General features: G+C 41.1%; 1 protein-coding gene across 5 annotated transcripts in view; it reads right to left on the bottom strand.

Annotated features, from left to right (window-relative positions):
* CHD6 (chromodomain helicase DNA binding protein 6) overlaps positions 1-16,217 on the bottom strand; it is a 205,940-nt gene that overhangs the window by 143,563 nt on the left and 46,160 nt on the right. For all 5 annotated transcript variants that reach the window (XM_049650774.1, XM_049650776.1, XM_049650778.1 and 2 more), the window contains exon 2: positions 6,116-6,171. In XM_049650774.1, coding sequence (XP_049506731.1) covers positions 6,116-6,148 — 33 coding nt within the window. In that variant the 5' untranslated portion in view covers positions 6,149-6,171. The remainder of the gene's footprint in view (positions 1-6,115; positions 6,172-16,217) is intronic.

Raw genomic sequence — 16,217 nt, 5'->3', positions numbered from 1 at the left:
GTGTTCTGTTTCCTCCTCCATTTAGAATATTCCATCTCTCTTCACCCAGGAGTCCTGTGCTCTGGGTGATAAAGCAGGCATTCTGACCCTGACGTGGCTCCACATGTAGTCACAGCTGGTCAGCACCAGGAGGAGGAAAGATCAGTTTCAGGCATCTGATGATAATGCAAGGAGTGGTGTCCAGGAGGCTCTCAGGTATACTTTCCAAGAGTCATTTTTATAAGAATGAATGAGACTACCCAGGAAGAATGAATGGACAAAGAAAAAGAACAGGACCAAAACCTGACAAACACTGATGTTTAAGGGCCCCCAGAGGAGGAACCTAGAGAGAGGGTGAGAGGGGGCAATCAGGTCAGTGATGTGGTGGGGAAAAGAAAGTGTGAGTGTCACAGAAGCCAGAAGATGAGAGCACTTGAAGACACAATGATTATAGGCATTGCATGCTGTGGAGAAGCTGGTAAGTTAAGGACTGAAGAGTGGTGGACAGGTTTGCCAACTGTCTCTCACCAAAATCCCAGAATCTGTCATTTCTAGTCCCCAACTCTATTATCATATTTTCGCATTTAAAACTGGGGGGAGGGGGGTTTTTCTCTTATGATGTTCCAAGAGTATTAGAAATCTGAATTCTCCAGATCTGCAAAGTCAATCTAAACCTTGTTAATTCCAGGCAGTAACAAAAACTAGGGGCAGGTAGATTATTAAATTTAGATGCTGACAGGGAATAAGCAGAGGAAACAATACTTAATAAGTGCCTTGGCCTATCCTCCAGTTAATGCTCTCCATGTAACCATTTGCATCCACAGGTTCAGCAACAGATACATTTAAATCCCTTTTCTCTACAGGATGCTTTTAAATCTTCCTTTTTAAAATACAAATCAAAACCACACTCAGATATCACCTCATGCCAGTCAGAGTGGCCAAAATGAACAAATCAGGAGATTATAGATGCTGGAGATGATGTGGAGAAACGGGAACCCTCTTGCACTGTTGGTGGGAATGCAAACTGGTGCAGCCGCTCTGGAAAACAGTGTGGAGGTCCCTCAAAAAATTAAAAATAGATCTATCCTATGACCCAGCAATAGCACTGCGAGGAATTTACCCAAGGATACAGGAGTACTGATGCATAGGGGCACTCGTACCCCAATGTTTATAGCAGCACTCTCTCAACAATAGCCAAATTATGGAAAGAGCCTTAATGTCCATCAACTGATGAATGGATAAAGAAATTGTGGTTTATATACACAATGGAGTACCACGTGGCAATGAGAAAGAATGAAATATGGCCCTTTGTAGCAATGTGGATGGAACTGGAGAATGTTATGTTAAGTGAAATAAGCCATACAGAGAAAGACAGATACCATATGTGTTCCCTCTTATGTGGATCCTGAGAAACTTAACAGGAACCCATGGGGGAGGGGAAGGGAAAAAAAAAAAAAAAAAGAGGTTAGAGTGGGAGAGAGCCAAAGCATAAGAGACCCTTAAAAACTGAGAACAAACTGAGGGCTGATGGGGGGTGGGAGGGAGGGGAGGGTAGGTGATGGGTATTGAGGAGGGCACCTGTTGGGATGAGCACTGGGTGTTGTATGGAAACCAATTTGACAATAAATTTCTTATATTAAAAAAAAAAATCTTCCCTTTAAAAAAAAAAAGACTTTATTTTTAAGTGATCTCTACACCAATGGACGGCTCAAACTCACAACCCCTAAGATCAAGAGTTGCATGCCAGAAGCCCCTAAACCTTCCTTTCTTTAGGCTACATAATCATAGTTTCATCCATCATACTCATACTTCATATGAAATGAGTCAATGTTCGTTTATTTATTTATTTATTTATTTATTTATTTATTTATTTATTTTTGAGAGAGTGACAGAGACAGAGCATGAGCAGGGGAGGGGCAGAGAGAGAAAGACACAGAATCCGAAGCAGGCTCCAGGCTCTGAGCTGTCAACACAGAGCCTGACGCAGGACTCGGACCCATGAACCGTGAGATCATGACCTGAGCTGAAGTTGGATGCTTAACCGACTGAGCCACCCAGGCGCCCCAAAATAAGTCAATGTTCTTTTACCGTCCTGGTCACTATACTCTGGCTTCTCAAGTATGTTTCAGAACACAGAACAAATTATGACAACAACAAAAGTCTGTCAAGGTATGTCAAAACAGAGAAAAGGATTCAAGGCTCAGATTGCTTTCTTTGGAAGAGGGAGAATTTGGATACAGTCCATTTTAAGTCCTTTTGAAACATGACTCCAGGGTGAGGCTGTTTAAAATCCTGGTTCTACTAAGCAATTTACTAACACTCCCTCTTTAGGCATGTTCAAACCAAATGGAAGGTCTGACTAGTATTAGCCCTTAAGACCCTCTGCAGGGTGACACTGAAAAGTCTAAGAAATGAATTATTCATCCATATGATCAACTGTGCTATTTCTCTTTCACTACTCTGAACTGTGGGTCATTATCTGCTGATCTCTTATTAGTGTTACACGCACCATCCTCGGGATTCAAATCTTCACCTCCCCCTACTAAAGAACAGGTAGGACCAACACTTTTGGGAATTTGGTGGCCAGCTAAATCCACCATGCTTTTTATCTTAGTTTATCGTAGGTCACCACCCAAAATAGTACTCTGCACTAAGGTCATGGGGTGTGGACAGAAGGTTCTCCCATAATTACTGCAAGTCTGAGTTAACTTCCTGGTCACAGCTCCAAGTTTTACTCCTATTCACAGTATTACCTATTCCTATTGTGTTCATGCTTATAAACCTTCCTCTACATTGGATTTGTGCCCCCCCCAAACCCTCTTACCTGCATCTTATATCAAATAATTATTTATCATACTTTGTACTTCTCTCAGTACCACACAAGGAAGCTGGGATGAATACAAATGAGTATTTCCTTACCATAGGTTTGTCACTGCTCACATCAGCAATGGATCTATTCCCTTACAAAGAAGTACTTTTAGGAGTGCCTGAGTGGCTCAGTTTTGATTAAACATCCAACTCTTGGTTTTGGTTCAGGTCATGATCTCACGATTTGTGGGTTCAAGCTCCACACCGTGCTCTGTGCTGACAGTGCGGAGCCTGCTTGCAATTCTCTCCCTCTCTCTCTGTCCCTCCCCAACTCATTCACTTTCTCTGTCTCTCTCAAAATAAATAAATAAACTTAAAACACACACACACACACACACACACACACACACACACACACAGAAGTACTTCTAGCTGCACTATGCGTCAGTACTGCTACAAGTTTTCAATGATTAGAATTCACATTTTATTCCTCTTGCAAGATGTTTTTCTGCATAATACTGCTTAGTCTTTTTAGGGATTAAAATATATATATAGATTTCTTAGGAAAAAAAGTTTATTTTTTGATATAGATAAAAGACTATAGCCCCTGATGACTCATTCTTAAATGTTTTATTATAAAAGTCTATTTTTCTTGCAACACTTCTTTAGGCAGTACAGTCAATCTCTAAACCCTTTGTTCTTGGCACACTACTCTTGCTATGTCCTTTCTGGTTAAACAGTAGTATGATTATTTATTACCAAGTTTTGATTAACTTACAAAATCTTTCATCTCGGTTTAATTTACCTTGATAAAATTTTGGACAAGGAAGTGAGTAATTTTCAAGAACAGAATGTATTTACATGTCATTTTCCTCCAGAGAAGAGAAAAAAAGAATTTATAGGAATGAGGGTTTTTAAAGAGTGGACATTTTATTTGCTGTTACTTCTTTTTTTTTTTTTTTTAGGTTTATTTATTTTGAGAGAGAGAGTGCACACGTGCATGCATGAGCAGGGGAAGGGCGGGGAGAGACAGAGAATCCAAGCAGGCTCCACACTCTCAGCACAGAACATGCAGGGCTTGAACTCACAAACCAAAAGATCATGATCCGAGCTGCAATCAAGAGTCAGATGCTTAACTGACTGAGCCAGCCAGGTGCCCTGCTGTTACTTCTAACACTTTAAAAACATGGTTAAGGGAAAGGACAAACTTTGGTGGTTAATTTTCTCATTCTACTGGATGATTTCCTTGCCACTGACACACTGAATGGCAAACACTTGATGAGTTATCCCATTTAATTCAATACCTTGTGAGGCACATATGATTGCTCCCACTCAAATGATAGAAAAAAGGTGTGAACTTGTCCAAAGTTACACAGCAAAGTGGTAGCTAGTTTCAATTCTATCTACCAGAATCAAAGCCCAAGTTCATTCTAGAACATGGGACTCCTCTCTGTCTCTATGCACATGCTCAATGCTGGTACCTATGGATTGCTTTGGCACGAAGGGAATTTTCTATTTTCGTGCTCTGCAACCAGTTTAGTCACAGTTTAGTCACCAGCATGGCCTATCTATCACCTGCACCTGAGAGAAGCAGGATCGATTCCTCCTAGAAGTGGCTCCACTTAATTCACTTGCTCCCCTATCACAGCTAATACCAACTTTTAAGTATGAATTCCACCCCGTTGATCAACACTACTAAGTGAAAACTCATCTAACCTAAGCTGCGTAATAGCTGGCTGACACATTAAGGTCTTAATATGAACCAGTAAAATCTCAAGAGAAAGAAACCTGAATTCATGTTGGTATAATTTCGGTAAAGAGTATTTTTACTGAAGGGCACCTGGGTGGCTCAGTTGGATAAGCATCCGACTTCAGCTCAGGTCATGATCTCACGGTTCGTGGGTTCAAGCCTCGTGTCGGGTTCTGTGCTGACAGCTCGGAACCTGGAGCCTGCTTCAGATTCTGTGTCTCCCTCTCTCTCTGCCCCTCCCCCACTCATGCTCTGTCTCTCAAAAAAAAAAAACAAAAAAACCACAAAGTGTTTTTACTGAAATAAAAGCTTACCTTAAAGGATGTTTAAAACATTAAGTATGCAGAATGTTTTAAGAAATATAAACCTGCCCGTGTATCATAAATGATAATAGTTTTGAAGGCTTGGGGTTCTCTTCACTAATGTGTTCTTTTTAACAGAGGTTTTAATATTCTACTAGATGGATGTGCTATGATTTAAATAGTCCCCTTTCTGATGGACATGCAGGTTCCTTTCCATTCTTGCTTCTATAAACAAAGCAGCAGCAAAAACCTTTGTTCACCCATCTGACACATGTCTGAGTCTACCAGTAGGATAAATTCCTCAGATGGTGCTGCATTCTCTATAGTGTTTGTCTACCAGCTGATGGCGCTACAGAGCCAGGATACAAAGAAATCAGTGTGTGGATAGCGTTTAGTCACCACTTTTCCTGTTAAGAATTGGCAGCAAATGAGTCAATTATTTCCTAAAACAATTTGTTTTGGTTTGGTTTCACAAGGACCTATCCACTGGGAGAGAACAGAGAATAATCCTTGTAACTATATCCCTAGGTCACCCTGTATCTAACTAGTCGGTGCTCCCTAGCAGCAGAGAGCAAAGTGGCTGATCCCACCCAACCTCTTCACACGGTCTCTGTGAAGGGCAGGGGTTCAGATACTCCCAGTTACCAGGCTATCTTCCAATTCTGTAAAAGCAAAATAGCCCATCAGAGGTAGCATGTTTCCAAGAGACGGAGGGAGGTCCCCCCTCTCACCTCCCTGAACCACACTGGTTGGAGTCTCTGGGTTCCTTTGAATATGGAACCACCTGGAACACAGAAGCACCAACTAAGGAAAAGATCTTGGCAGGGTGGGTCACACAGGGTCATAAACGTTTTTATCAATTCTCCTCCCCTTCAAGAAACCAAATGCCCAATAGCTGATGTTTACTTCCTTCCAATTAGTTTATTACTTTGTCTAGGAGGAAATTTCTACACATCATTATGAGTACAAATTTTATAGATTTTAGATTAACCAAACAAATAAAATGATGAATACATAAAAACTATAAAGAATTGATCACAGGGGTGCCCGGGTGGCTCAGTCAGTTAAGCATCTGACTCTTGATTTCAGCTAAGGTCATGATCTCACAGTTCATGAGTCCAAGCCCCACGTCCAGCTCCATGCTGAGTGTGGGGCCTGCTTGGGATTCTCTCTCTCTCCCTCTCTAGCTAACCCTCTCCCCTATTTGTGCTCTCTCTCTCTCTCTCTCTCAAATAAAAAAAAATTTTTTAATTAAAAAAAATATGTGATCACTTACCTGCTTCTCTTTCTTTTGTATTTTCATTATCATCTATTGAAGGAAGTTACTTATTTCTGTAAAACATAAAAAAGCCAAAGATTATGGTAAAATCCAAAATAAAACATTTAAGGTGATCTCAGGATTAACTGTGACACATGAGGAAAATACAGAAGAGAGTTTCCTTCTACAGAATATTTACAATCTTGTAACAACAGTCAACAGCCAGCCCCCAGAGTATGGTCCTAAGCCTACCTGATTTATTGCTTCAGATGGGTGGAGTCAAAAAGACACTATCTTTGTAGACAAAATAAGTTATAAAAGATGCTAGCATATAAAATTACAAAAGAAGCTAAAAGAGGGACATGAAATAATGCTATGAGGCATAATGGCATAAAATATACCAAGAGGATTGGAGGAGAGGGGGTAAAAATAAACTATCCTCATTTCTTCTGGAAGGAAATCAATAAATCATATCTACTACTGATAAATCAAAAAATTAAAATATACACAGTAAAAGAGAGAGCTAAAAGAGTTAAAAGTAGTTCTCCTGAAGGACTGAGAGGGAAGCTGGTGTGAGACAGGATAGGTCACCCTCGCATTTCATCACATGCCCCCCATACAATTTGACATTTTAAACCGTGTGCATACATTACTTGACAAAATAAGTTTCATTCCAACATTTAGTATGATTTTAAATGACTGATTCTACTGTACTCAGATTTAAGCCCCCATCTCCACTGAGTGTGCCCATGATGCCCATGATGACACTGAACTTTTTCTCATAAGTGACTTTTGAGCACCACAGCAATAAGAGCCCAGCAATTTGGCTCTGGAGGTCGAGAAGTGCATTGGGGCATTGTGGGAACCAGAAAGAACCTGAAGAAACCCGAAATTTGGGGCTGCCTGAATCACTAAATAGTAGACTGGCCCAAGTCTAAAGCGCTCACCTTCCTCATATACAAACAAGGGAGGGATCCTAGAATCTCAGCTTCCAGTTCTAGCCCGGATGTAGACACCGCCTCATGTTTACTTTGTACTTTGATTTCCTGGACATCTCACAGAACTAGAGAACACTGCTCCCTCAGGAAACAATTCCAGAGGCACATAATTATCCTTATGTTCATAATTAGTTCTTATATCCAGATGAATGTGATGTGTGTGTCTGTCCACTTAGGTTTTTTTCCTCCAAGAGTCAGAGGGGTTTTCTGTAAGAAGAACTATAAAAAGCTCATGAGCATAGCATCTAAGTTGCTAACAAGCTGCAAAGTGGGCAGAATCAGGGGAAAAAGAAGGAGGGCAGAAAGAATTGGCCAAATCAAGAAAAGGGAAGGTCAAGTTAGTAAACGATGATGGAACAAGTATTCACTTCAAGAAAACCGTAAACTCCACAACCCATATCAAAAATAACACAAACATTCTTCACAGAGCTAGAACAAACAATCCTAAAATTTGTGTGGAACCAGGAAAGACCCCAAATAGTCAACACAATCTTGAAAAAGAAAACCAAAGCTGGAGGTATCACAATCCCAGACTGGAAGCTGTATTACAAAGCTGGAATCATCAAGACAGTATGGTACTGGCACAAGAACAGACCCTCAGATCAATGGAACAGAATAGAGAACCCAGAAATGGACCCACAAACGTATGGCCAACTAATCTTTGACAAAGCAGGAAAGAATATCCAATGGAATAAAGACAGTCTCTTCAGCAAGTGGTGCTGGGAAAACTGGACAGTGACATGCAGAAGAATGAACCTGGACTACTTTCTTACACCATACACACAAAAGAAGTCAAAATGGATGAAAGACCTCAATGTAAGACAGGAAGCCATCAAAACCCTAGAGAAGCAGGCAAAAACCTCTTTCATCTCGGCCACAGCAACTTCTTACTCAACACGTCTCCAGAGGCAAGGGAAACAAAAGCAAAAATGAACAACTGGGACCTCATCAAGATAAAAAGCCTCTGCATAGCAAAGGAAACAATCAGCAAAACTAAAAGGTGACCGACAGAATGGGAGAAGATATTTGCAAATGACATATCAGATAAAGGGTTAGTATCCAAAATCTACAAAGAACTTATCAAACTCAACACCCAAAAAAACAAATAATCCAGTGAAGAAATGGGCAAAAGACATGAAGAGACACTTCTCCAAAGAAGACATCCAGATGGCCAACCGACACATGAAAAAATGCTCAACGTCACTCATCATCAGGGAAATACAAATCAAAACCACAATGAGATACCACCTCACACTGTCAGAATGGCTAACATTAACAACTCAGACAACAACAGATGCTGATGACGATGCGGAGAAAGAGATCTCTTTTGCACTGCTGGTGGGAATGCAAACTGGTGCAGCCACTCTGGAAAACAGTATGGAGGTTCCTCAAAGAATTAAAAATAGAACTACCCTACAACCCAGCAATTGCACTACTAGGTACTACAGGTGTGCTGTTTTGAAGGGGCACATGTACCCCAATGTTTATAGCAGCCCTACTGACAATAGTCAAAGTATGGAAAGAGCCCAAATGTCCTTTGATGGACACATGGATAAAGAAGGTGTGGTATACATATACAATGGAGTATTACTCAGCAATCATAAAGAATGAAATCTTGTCATTTGTAATTACGTGGCTGGAACTAGAGGGTATTATGCTAAGCGAAATTAGTCAGAGAAAGACAAATATCATAGGACTTCACTCATATGAGGAATTTAAGATACAAAACAGATGAACATAAGGGAAGGGAGGCAAAAATAATATAATAACAGGGAGGGGGACAAAACATAAGAGACTCTTAAATACAGAGAACAGAGGGTTGCAGAGGGGTTGGGGGGGATGGGCTAAATGGGTAAGGGGAATTAAGGAATCTACTCCTGAAATCATTGTTGCACTATATGCTAACTAACTTGGGTGTGAATTAAAAGATAAATAAAATAAAATAATAAAAGAAAAGAAAGGAAAAGAACATCATAAACTCCAGAGAAATAGTGAGCGCTCTGAATCGGGACAGTTAAAATAATTTTACCCCTAATCTTAAACAGAATAAAGCCAATTCTAAGTAAATTATGTTAGTACAAGTTTATCTCCTTTATCTGTCAACTTCAAACTATCAGGCCCTAGAAAACCAAACTTCTGAGCCATTACAAGTGGCTACACGTTCTGAAATGAAGAGAGAAGTTGGAAAAACAAATTCCAGCTAGTAAAAAAAAAGGATAGTATCAATAACCGGACACATACTCAAAATTCTACCCAACAAAATGAAGATCATTTAAAAAACACAGAAAACCCCACCAATGATGATAAAATTTATTTTTTAATATCTAAAAAATAAGTATAATGCAGTAGAGCCATCACAAAAAACACAATTTCCGATTAAGTACCATAAACTGGCATGCTTACAGAAGCAAGGCCACAGCACTGCCAGGAACATGGTGGAAAACAGGTCCAACTTATCATTGCTAATGGCACTTGCCTAATTGCTTCAAGCTTTCTGAAGAGCACTCAGGCAATGTGCCACTAAATCTATAAACTGTTGAGTCCTTTTATCTGCCGATTCCACTTTAAGGAATACATCCCAAGAAATAAGCCTGTAGGAAATAAACCTGGGCCATAGAGGAAGCTCAAGGAGGAGGTAGGAAGTGTGAACACATCTATCACAGCGGAGCCTGGGCACTGGAGAGGGCCATAAAGATCACAGGCCCACCACCCCATGGGCCTGCATCATCATAGGACCTGAGAACATCAGAGAAGGCAGATGAGCACAAGCAGGAAAGTCTAGGGAAGTATGGCTTGAATTTGATTACCCAGCAAAGTGAAAGCTTGTAGGAAAAGAGGTGGTAAAACCAAATCTCCCCTCTGCCAATTTGTTCACACACAAGATATTACTAGGGGCACCTTTAGTGATATTCATGCTGCATAGATAACCCCACCCCATCCTATGAAAGAGAGAAAGGATGTGTGTGTGAGATCCAAGCAAGTGGGAATGATGTTACTATAAGAATAACTGCTCTAGTTCACTAAAAGCAAGCTTTGACAAACTTCATGAAATTATTTCTAGCACCCTAATGGATTGCCGCACACCAGGCTGCTGCCACCCCACAAAATGGCAGACATCGTCAACCACGCAGGGGTCCAATAAGCATTTATTGACTTTTTTTTTAAATTTTTTTTTAACGTTTATTTATTTTTGAGACAGAGAGAGACAGAGCATGAACAGGGGAGGGTCAGAGAGAGAGGGAGACACAGAATCTGAAACAGGCTCCAGGCTCTGAGCTGTCAGCTCAGAGCCCGACGCGGGGCTCAGACCCACGGACCGTGAGATCATGACCTGAGCCGAAGTCGGACGCTTAACCGACCAAGCCACCCAGGCGCCCCGCATTTATTGACTTTTATTTCTCCAAATAGTATCTATTAATTTACAAAGCACTCCCTCAAGTTACCTCTACTTTTTTACCTTTTATGGCACACGTTTAAAAAATACGAAACTAAGCAGTATTTTTCTAAGGCGAAATTTTATGTTGCAGGAATGGATAACCAGATAGACCCTAACACATGTACTTCTCCACAATACTAGACATGGTTTTACTGCTTCCGTTGCTATGTTGCCATCACTCAAAAGTTGTGACTAGATCCTCTGGGCTCAAATAAAGAACCAAGTAACTTCTAACTTCAGGGTACCACCACTTAATTAGAAAGATAATACAGACATACTGTGAACCACCTAACTGTGTGGGCAAACCAGGAAATTTGTCAACAGGGGCAAAAATAATGTGTATAACTTCTGAATTGTATGAAAACTGGCAGGCCTCCTGCCCTCCTAACTGTGTTTCAGTGCTTATGTATGAAGGTAGGATTTAATTACCTTCACAAGATAAGCTGCTAATAATGTAAAAAGCAAACAATATAAAAATTCCCATTTCCCTCTTACACTTACCCACCTAACAACGTTTCTATGAAGAAAAACATGGTGCCAGGTTTCAATAGTAACATTTTGAAATTTATTTTTCTTATTTCTCTCTCTCTCTCCAGTTCAGAAATCCTGCAACAGTGCCTGTGCCATTTCCAAGTTCCTCAGTGCTGAGTTACAGACACTTAAAAAAAAAAAATAAAACATCAGGTACATGCTATTCCACTATTCATTCAGAAATTATTTACATTTACTGTATATACCTTGAGAATTCTGCCATCCTAACAATCCGTGCTCAGACCAAGGGGTCTATTTCATTTCAAGAGCATGCGTTTTCACAAACACAGACAAGTGCACATATAGCAGACTGCTACCACAGTCCTTTATATTCACCAGGACGGCAGAAGGCACACCTGATGGCAGGAAGGACAAGGACCTTTGCTGTTCACAGGCTCCCAGCCCCCAAACTATTATCAGGCCCTTTGGGGCAAAGAGTACATGGGAAGCAACTTTAAAAATCAGATAAGCCTCGGAGCACCTGGGTGGCTCAGTTGGTTAAGCATCCAACTCTTGGTTTCGGCTCAGATCATGATCCTAAGGTTTCGTGCGTTCGAGCCTCGTGTCACACTCTGCGCCAACAGCACGGAGCCTGCTCGGGATGCTCTGTCTCCCTCGCTGTCTGCCCCTCCCCCACTCACACTGTTTCTGTCTCTCTCCAAATAAATAAATAAACTTTAAAAAAATCAGATAAACCTCGAAGTTTCCACAATGAATATGTATTTTTACCATCTAATTATGCCCACCCTCAACCTCGAGAATGGTTCCTAAGAACCACTTTGACAACCACAGGCACAAATAAGGCAATCCCACACTATTACAGCGTGGGGATTTTAGAAAGGACAGGAGAGGAACGGAACATGGGGAATACTCGCTCGAGGAGAGTTAATGAAAAAGGCAGAGAGGTCTTGGGGAATGCCACCTTCCTCACACGCCTGTCGTAACACCTCTTCCCAAGATTCCTTACATTCTGGACCACGGAGGGTCGGGTCCCATGGGCAAGACAGCCCTCCGTTTCTCACTTCCCCACTCTCGCACCCTCCATAAACTGCACAAATTTATCTATGTCTGTCGCTAGGCTTGGAGCAACCTACAGGAGGACAACAGCAGAGCGTGAAGGGCCAAAAAGCAGTGAAAATGCAGGCTCTAATAACAATTAGCCAGGTAAAACCTCTTCCAGTTTGGTTTCATCACCTGTAAAATGGTGACAATACTTACCTCAGAGGATTTCAGGAGAATTCAAAGGGATGAGAATCTCTAGTGTCTGTCACACGGTGAACATGAGCCATGTGGCAGCCACTGATGTTGCTTGTCCTTATGCGCTTCCCTCCAGCATCAGAGGAAGACGGCTCTCTCGACAACTAACTCTTCCATCAATGCTTGGGATCCATCCTCTCCCACTTCTCAGCCACCTCAGACCCTGGGTTACTTTGCAGTTAGTCTTTCTTCATTTCGTTCAGGTGTCTCCTCAAATGTCACCTGGTCATTGATGCCCTCCCTAACCACCCCATAGAAAACATACCCCTACCTCTGTCCCCACTCTCTATCCTCCTAGTTTTCTTTCTGGCACTTGTTACTACTTGACATTATAGTATGTCTGCTTGGTTACAAACATACTACCTGTGAGACATGTGCACGTATGCACACAAGTGTGAGCTCTGTTTCGTTCATGCTGTACCCTGAGTCTGGAACAGCACCAGGCTCACAACAGGTGCTCTTCATGAACATTTTCTGAACGGAAGAATCCTTTCCGCTCCTGTCACTAAACCTCTCTCTTTCTACAGTTCTTTTCTCCTCAACAAAGAAACAGGTTCAACCCAATCCTAAAATAGTGACTACACTAACGAATCCCCCACAAACCTGTATTTTCTCTTCTTCCCGTATTACTTCCCTACAGTTGCTCTTAGCAATGACTCCCTAGGAGCCAAATCCAATGGACATTTTTAACCTCTATTATAACTTCCTCGTAGCATTTTAAGCCACGAACCATTTCCTCCTCTTAAAATCCTATTCTTACTGGTTTCTTGGACGGCGTGCTCAGCTGATTTCCCTCCGATTGCAAGCTTCCAAAGCTCAGCTTCTTCCCTAGGCCTCTCCTACTGTAAGTCCTATTTATTAACTGTCAGTGTCCCCAGGATTCAACACTGTTACTACCCCCAGGGCTTACTGAGGTCTCTACTCAGTTCCCAGACTTCATCTCTCTACACCATGACCACTGTCCATTTCCAAACCCAAGCCCTCCTCCTGACCTCCAAGCGAACACTGCCAACCTCATGCTGGCCAGTTCCAAATAGGTGTTCCACAGATTGCACAAAAAACCCACAACTCCTTCAAAATCAAACTCTATACTACTTTTACACACATACGCACCTGTTCCTATGTCCCCCACCATCAGAGGCTAATGTCCCACAACGTGCCACCCAGCCCTGGATTCGGTCATCCTTAACTCCTGCCCTTTCCCCTAATTCCTTCAAAATTCCCGAATCCCTTGGTTCTTCTCCAGTCCACTTTATCTTTGTACTTGAAATCATTTCTGTACTTCAAATAGCCTTTTAAATACCTTTATTCTTCATGCCCCCTACTCTCATTCCATCCCCTCATTGTACCAAGCGTACATTTTTCTAAAACGTAAAGAAAATCAGATCCTATCTCTGTAGTGTCCTCAGGAAAAAAATACAAATTCCTCAAAGCACAGGGCCCTGCATAGGCAAGCTGGCCCCTGGCTTGTCTCCTACCAGCTCTGACATTACTTTCTCCCATTCATCCAAGTATACTGAACACTGGCAGGTTCTGAAACCAGCACTGTTTGCTGAGATCTTTGTTCAGGCTATGCCCCTATCTGGAAAATCCTTCCACTGCCCTTCCTCTCCAGTCTCATCCTATAAAACTCAGCTCTGGTGTCATGTTCTCTGGGATGTCTAACCTAACTTCCCTAAACCCTGAAAGCATCTTGTGAAAAGCACTAAACTATAGTAGCCATATCACCGTGATATCATCTTTTCCCGTTTTCCCTGTCTGCAGTGCCATCGGCTATTAAGTGCCTAAGTGTCCTCTGGGAAGGAACTCTGTTCTGCCGTATCAAGGTTGATATTTGACTTCTGAATGATTATCTACAGAATGAGTGAGTGAATAAATGGGAAAGCTCAGAAAAGGCTTTGAGCTCCTGTCTTCTTCATCTGAATTGATGGGCTCCATCTTTTTCCTTTCCTGTTTTTTCTGTTGTCCTAGTCCAACCAAAATTTTCAGTATTCTTCATTCACACTTTTTTCAAAGTAATACAAGTATTTAGCTCAAGAATTCAATAACCTAAAGCTTAACAGAAAAAGTAGCACTCCTGGAGCATCTGACTGGCTCTAGTTGGTAGAACATGTATGTTGGGTGTAGAGATTACTTAAAAATCTAAAAAAAAAATAGTATTCCCCTGACTCCACTCATCCCCATCCCTGATTCACTCTTCCCAGAGGTGATCATTTGATCTTAAGCTATTTCTTCTGCTTTCCATTATATTTCTGTAAAAAATGCTAATACCTCTATTGGATTTTTTTCTTCCAATTTTAAACATTATTCTATTGGCTTCTTCCTGTGAAACAGGAGGTGGCAAATATTTTTATAAAAGGCCAATAATAAATATTTTAGGCTCTCAAGCCACATGATCTCTGTTGCAACAATTCAATTCTGTCATTACAGCACAAAAATAGTCACAGACAATATGCAAATGAATGGGTCTGACTGTGTTCCAATAAAACTTTATTTATAAAAACAGGTAACCTCCTGTTATGGAAGATGGAAGTGTTACCTTCCCAATATACTTATTATCATCATTATTTATTAAATCAATACTGGACTCACAGCTAACTATATTGTGCTAAAAAACTGTTTTGTGTAATTTTTTTCTCCTACAGATAATAAGTACGTCATTTAAAAACCTGTGTTGTTGTCTATGAATCATTAACTTATCTCAAAATGCTCTCTTCAATCAGAGAAAAGCATTTAACTCCTAATCTGGTGATAAAAATCCACTTGGTTGATAAGAATCACCATTAAGGGCAGTAGTAGAAGCAAGCAGCCAGGCACTACCAGAGCTGTATCAAATATCACACTGCAAAGGAAAACCTGACGGTACTTTTTTGTTTATCATTAGACCCTACGCCTTCATGTCAACTGATCCGGATCAGGAATGATCACATCTGTGAACACAGGACTGAAGAAACCAATCTCGTGACAGCAGAGCCCACTCAAGGTTCAGAGCCCTGAAAATTCAAGCTGTAACCTTTGGGGGAAGACAAAGGATTTAACAAATGACACACCAATTTCATTCTCAAGAGTCCTCACCAAGTAACACAAGACCTTTCGACTCGTTACACTCTAATGCCTGTTTTGGAGGAACAGGAACACCTGGAGACCAGGGAGTGCAGATATCTAAATTCTGAACACAAGGGTTGTATGATTTGTACAACTGATTCAATCTCCCTGGGTCTCAGTTTCTTCATTTGCAGAACAGGGACAAAAACCACCATTTGGGAGAGGAGATGGAGTTCTATTTTGGACATAAGTTTGAAGGACTGGGGAAGGAATTTAAAGCTCAGGCAATGCAATCCTTTTATCTTAAGACAGGAAACTAAGGGTCAGAGGAGTCTGATGACCCAAAGGCTCACAATTATTCCAAAGTACAAGAATTGGATTTCCTGGGTTCCAATTCAGCTCTCAGCACTACAATGAGCTGCCTTGAGCAAATGAAAGGCAAATGAAAATAGCATAAGTGAGAGGTCGGGATTTGGAGATGTTCTATTTGGGGTACTCAGAGAGTAGGCAGAGGTTAGACAGATATTCCACAGATAAATTACAATAGTCTAGAAAAGGAAAAAAGGAAAGTCCATGAAGAGGAGGGGCGGGGAGGTAAGCAGGCAACAGCATAGGACGACTTTGATCCATCCACAGGGTGAAGAGGAAGCAATTAAAACAGCTTGATCAAACTGTCTTTCAAGAAGACTTGTTAAAGCACATTTTTAGAGAAGATGGATGGACCCTTCAGATAACATTATATACAAGGGCAAAATAGTTCATGAAGTAATTCATATGATAAACATAGATAAAATCTTCAGGGATAGATAACTGCAAGTAATTCTGTTTAAATTCTTTATCTACTTTCATAATG

Source organism: Panthera uncia (assembly GCF_023721935.1).
Source record: "Panthera uncia isolate 11264 chromosome A3 unlocalized genomic scaffold, Puncia_PCG_1.0 HiC_scaffold_11, whole genome shotgun sequence".
NCBI classification, from domain to species: domain Eukaryota; kingdom Metazoa; phylum Chordata; class Mammalia; order Carnivora; family Felidae; genus Panthera; species Panthera uncia.
Note: the sequence above shows the minus strand (reverse complement) of the source record. Positions and strands in the feature narration are given on the sequence as shown.